This window comes from Trachurus trachurus (assembly GCF_905171665.1).
Source record: "Trachurus trachurus genome assembly, chromosome: 18".
In the NCBI taxonomy this organism is placed as follows: domain Eukaryota; kingdom Metazoa; phylum Chordata; class Actinopteri; order Carangiformes; family Carangidae; genus Trachurus; species Trachurus trachurus.
This window is the reverse complement of record NC_139909.1, coordinates 21,016,934-21,021,453: the sequence shown is the minus strand read 5'-3', so window position 1 is coordinate 21,021,453 and position 4,520 is coordinate 21,016,934. Positions and strand designations below refer to the sequence as shown.

The following is a 4,520-nucleotide window of genomic DNA, read 5'->3' as shown; positions in this document are numbered from 1 at the left end:
AGAAAGCTCTTGAAACTGCAGATTTGCAGGTTTTAGTGATTTCTTTAAATAATTCATTTGTTGAGGTTTTTTTTTTTGCTGTTACAGAGGAATAAGATATATCAGGATTCACACTATTTGATGTTTGATAGTAGAAACATTTTTTATGGTTGGTTTGGGTCTATTCATGTTTGTTGAGCATCTTTTGTGTCAGTCCACCTCTGTCAAACAGGCAGATCTGTCTCCAGGCTAAATATCCCATTTTTAGATAAGAAGATAATTAGAACAGAACTAGCCGTTATGGTTAGCTTTCTTTACTTATGATATGATACTATATGATGATACATATCCACTGCTGCTCTTCTGTCCCTATCCCCCCCTAACACATCCCCCTAACACACTGAACCGAGGTACCATTGGTGAGGACTGGACATGTGTCACAAGACATGACAAGACAAACACTAAACCCAACAGGTCTTTCAAAGACAATCAGTTTATTCTGATGCTGTGACAGTTTGGACAAAGGTCCATATACATACTTGTGCTAAAAGTTTCCTGATAACAGCTGTTACATCACCGTTACTGTGACTGAGGCTAGCAGAGAGGAGACTGGTCACATGCAAGTGAACTTCATTCTGACTGCTAGCTTCAGATCCACAAGTACTGCTGCTCCCACCCTTTATTCACACACATAATGAAACTCACAAAAGACAAGTTCAAGATTATTGGAGCTTTAAACAAAACCGGAATGATATCAGCAGTTGGGGGGGTCAGTGTTAACTGTGGATGGATTTCACACCTGCTCTCATCCAAAAAAAATGCCTTGAATTATAGATTAGAGGAGATTTGAGAAACTTTTTTTTAAGAAGTCAGTGGCTCGTGTTCCAGTCAAGACTGAGGCAGAGTGATGAGACATGAAAGCCTCCGTCTGTTACCTGATGCTTCGTTTTAAATAATCTGACAATAACTGCCTGTGTGATGTCAAACTGAAATGTAACTGTAAACACTGTCCAAAGTGTTGGATGTCTGTTACAACAGATGGATATTGTCCAGATACAGTTGGTTTCAGCTGGTTTTCCTCTTCTTGTAGGCAGGAGGGGGGGGGGGGTGACCCATGGGAAAAGGGGCGGCAGGGTGCTGTGACTGAGGTCATCCGTCACCCCGACGACAAAACAAATCCCATTTTGTCACAGTTCTTGTCATTCATTTTCTAGGGGGCTTTGGCCACGCCCACCAGCGCTGGCCTGAGGGTGCGGCCGTGAATCTTGTAGCCCACTTTGGTGACCATGGCGACGGTGCCGGGCTCCTTGCCCTCCACCGGGGCGTGGAAGAGCGCCTCGTGCTCGTAGGGGTCGAACTTCTGGCCGTCGGGGTTGAGCTTGGTCAGGCCGTGCTTGGTGAACACCTTCTGGATCTGGACCTCGGTCATCACCAGGCCGTCGTACAGGTTCTTCAGGTGAGGGTTCTGGGCGGTCACCTCCTCCTTGGGAACGCTCTCCGTGGCCTTCTCCAGGATGTCGGCCACTTCCAGCAGGTCCTTACAGAAGCCCTGGATCCCTGGTGACGGAGGGAAGAGACAACATGAATGAACAAATAGAGTATAAAGACAACATAGAATATCAGTCAAGCTTGTCATACAAATTAAAATAAGGTCCATTCTCCTACTCAATTTAGTCATGAGTCTGAAGTTGGCCTTGTGTAACATCTAGTGGTTGGAACATGGAACTACAGAATACTTCTGGAGGAAAGTCTGATCCCTTCATGCAGCTACCATCATACTGTATAGGCTACAATGAAGGATGTCTCAGTCTTTATTTCTCCATAACAACAAATTGCCGAAAAAATATACCTTAAAAAAAAAGAAAAACAGGTGTTTACCGTATAATTTTGCGTCTTCTATCATCTTCTGACTCCGCGTTCTGAGGTTCTCTGTGTCGGCCAAGGCTCGTTTATACTTATCCTGGAAACAAGTTAAAAAACACAACATGACTGGCTGTTACCTCACACAGCCCAGGCCAGGGCTAATAACTGTGACCACTGGCCATGTCTGTAAAGGTCTTCTCTAAAGGTGTTGATGCAATGAATGTCATTTTTACAGTTTACCTCCAGTTTACCACTTTTATATTCACTTTTGCATTGCATTACTCTCTATATAAAGACTGGGTTCAAACCACAAAATCACAGTCAGTATGTTTACATGCACAGCTTAGCTTAATCGAGCTATGCTCAAATTTCAATTTTGGCGTCTAATCGGACTTCTGTCCTTGTCCCAGTTTATATAAACAATGTAATGAGCTTAATAAATTCTCAACTACAGTCCCTGACCGGACGCCAGTCTGGGCCGTGTTCGGGCTGAGAATAGGATACAAATGATGGTCCACGGGCTTCCTTTGTCTCCCTCTCTTTTATGTTTTTAATACAGCACACATGCATTGTCCAGTTTCAGTCCGACATATACATGCTGAAGAAAATTGATTTCCAATTGCATTATCTGGGTGTCTTAATCCGAGTTGGAGAACTCAGATATTGGACTGACGCGTTTACATGCACTTCAGTTGTTCAGTTATAGTCGGATTAAGGCAATAATTCCTTTTTTTCAAGTGTCATGTAAAGGTACTGAGTAAAATAATAATAATAAAAATACCACAACACATGTTATACCATGTTATGGTATCTTTAAAAAAGGCTGCAATGATTTTGATGAAACAGAGGCCAGGCTCTGATGCCAAATGTTGGTTTTATACATTACTGTATCTGTATCAGTATCTCTGTTTTCAGAGCAGATGTGTTGATTTTCCATGTAACAGATATTAACAGCAGTCAGCTGTGTTGTGCTGGCTGCTGACCGGGAGGCAGCTCAGACTTACTGTCATTTCCTTCAGCTGCTCCTCCAGCTGGCTCTTCTCCTCCATCAGGCCTTTCTCTGCTGCACTCTGCTCCGGCTTCTCAGCGTCGTCCTCTGACCTCGGGCCATTCTTCTGCTGAGTGGCCGTACATAACAATCGTGGAGATGCTCTGGGTGGGAAAAGTCACACAACCGGTCGTTAGACAGATCTTTTGAACCAAAATTAAACTGATTAACATCTAATTTAAAGTGCAGTCAGTCTGGACCTGTATATGTGCACCACTAACTCAAGCCCAACTTCAAGAGTGCTTGAACTATTACAGCTGTTTTATGATGCAGGTATCTGTTCCTAGAGACGGTATTTACCGGCATTTCATATTTTCAACTGATTCATTGAGAAATGAATCCAGAGATTACAGTAACACTACACAACACAGCCTATGTTCAAATTCTGTTTATTTCCTTCATTGTGCACGAACTAAATGACTGCATCAGACAACACAGATACAACAACATTCCTTGAGAGGAAAACAGTGGTGTACACATCCCATAACTGAAACATAATAACATGTATTCATTGAAGAAAAAAAATGAATGAATGTTTTGGCTTTTAAATTATGACCAGATCCCAACGTTCCTGTATGTAACTTGTCCAGTAGTCAGTCAGGGTATTTTGGTTGGTTTTTCCAGACGTGTTAATTGAAGGCATCAGACAGCTTAACTGAAACCACTGCCAGAATGTTAGGCAACCTGGAAATCTACCTGTTCTCCTGTGGAGACTTACTACAGTGTCTGTTGGTACAGTCATTTCACCATGTGCGATCTTATGTCATCATCCATGGTACATGACGCCAAACTTCATTCACATAATTGTTCTATTATAGGCTCATGGATTATAAGTGAGTGGGTCATACACGGCCACTGACAATACAAGTAAGTCAATTAGCCATCAAGCCATGTATGTCTGGGGTTTGGATCGACAGGCTCTCAGGGTCTAGTTCTAACTGGCTCCATCCCTCTCTTCACCATACAGGACATGTCACGTTATGTCACCACTAACCTCTGTCTCTGTCATAGCTAACGTGCTTAGAAAAGACAGACAACACCAAGCTGGACACAGGTCAAGACGAGCCAGGTCATGTCAGGTACATACACGCGTCTGCATTGTCACTTAATATCTGTTTCCACACAGCGACAGACCTTTAAGGACCATGGTCAGTTAGAAAGCTAACGCTGCTAGCCGGGCTACTGCCGTTTGATAACAGCAGCTCAGCACGAGCCGCCAGCTGCGTAGCGTTTCTATCACAGACACACTAGGACAACAAAGATAGTTTACCGTGTCAGCGCAGAGGGAGCTACCAGGGAGTAGCTGTGTCTCAGGGCTCGGACACACAGGCTCGCCATTTTCCCAGCAGTAAGTGTGCAGCAGCAGCACAGTGCAGGTCCAATCTCCTTGGAACACACGCTGACGAGACTGACAACAGTGATGGCAGCGGACCGCGGCCTGAACCAATCAGAAGCCAGGAAGGAGACCGCCTCTCCGTGCTGACCAATCAGATTCAGAGAAGAGCTTCCTGACGAAATACTAGTTTGGTTGAGTTGAAGTTAAAGGTGAAAGCAGCACGTGATCAAGGACAATGTTTTCTCTTTTCTAACAGCCTTATCAAACAAAATTATTACACGAATAGAGCTACTG

The 4,520-nt window shown here is 43.8% G+C and overlaps 1 protein-coding gene across 1 annotated transcript; it reads right to left on the bottom strand.

Annotated features, from left to right (window-relative positions):
- Positions 1–454: 454 nt before the first annotated feature.
- On the bottom strand, positions 455–4,291 carry grpel1 (GrpE-like 1, mitochondrial). The gene is made up of 4 exons (XM_083992937.1): positions 4,161–4,291; positions 2,847–2,994; positions 1,858–1,939; positions 455–1,536 (listed from the first exon to the last, which is right to left on the bottom strand). The coding sequence occupies exons 1-4, from the start codon at positions 4,226–4,228 to the stop codon at positions 1,190–1,192; spliced, it is 645 nt and encodes a 214-aa protein (XP_083849063.1). The 5' UTR covers positions 4,229–4,291; the 3' UTR covers positions 455–1,189.
- Between the last annotated feature and the right edge of the window lie 229 nt (positions 4,292–4,520).

Coding starts and splice junctions, on each gene's coding strand:
- grpel1 (XM_083992937.1), bottom strand. CDS start 4,228: ATGGCGAGCCTGTGTGTCCGAGCCCTGAGACACAGCTACTCCCTGGTA. Junction 2,995..4,160: donor GCTCCCTCTGCGCTGACACG/GTAAACTATCTT, acceptor TTTCCCACCCAG/AGCATCTCCACGATTGTTAT. Junction 1,537..1,857: donor AGAAGACGCAAAATTATACG/GTAAACACCTGT, acceptor CTCCGTCACCAG/GGATCCAGGGCTTCTGTAAG.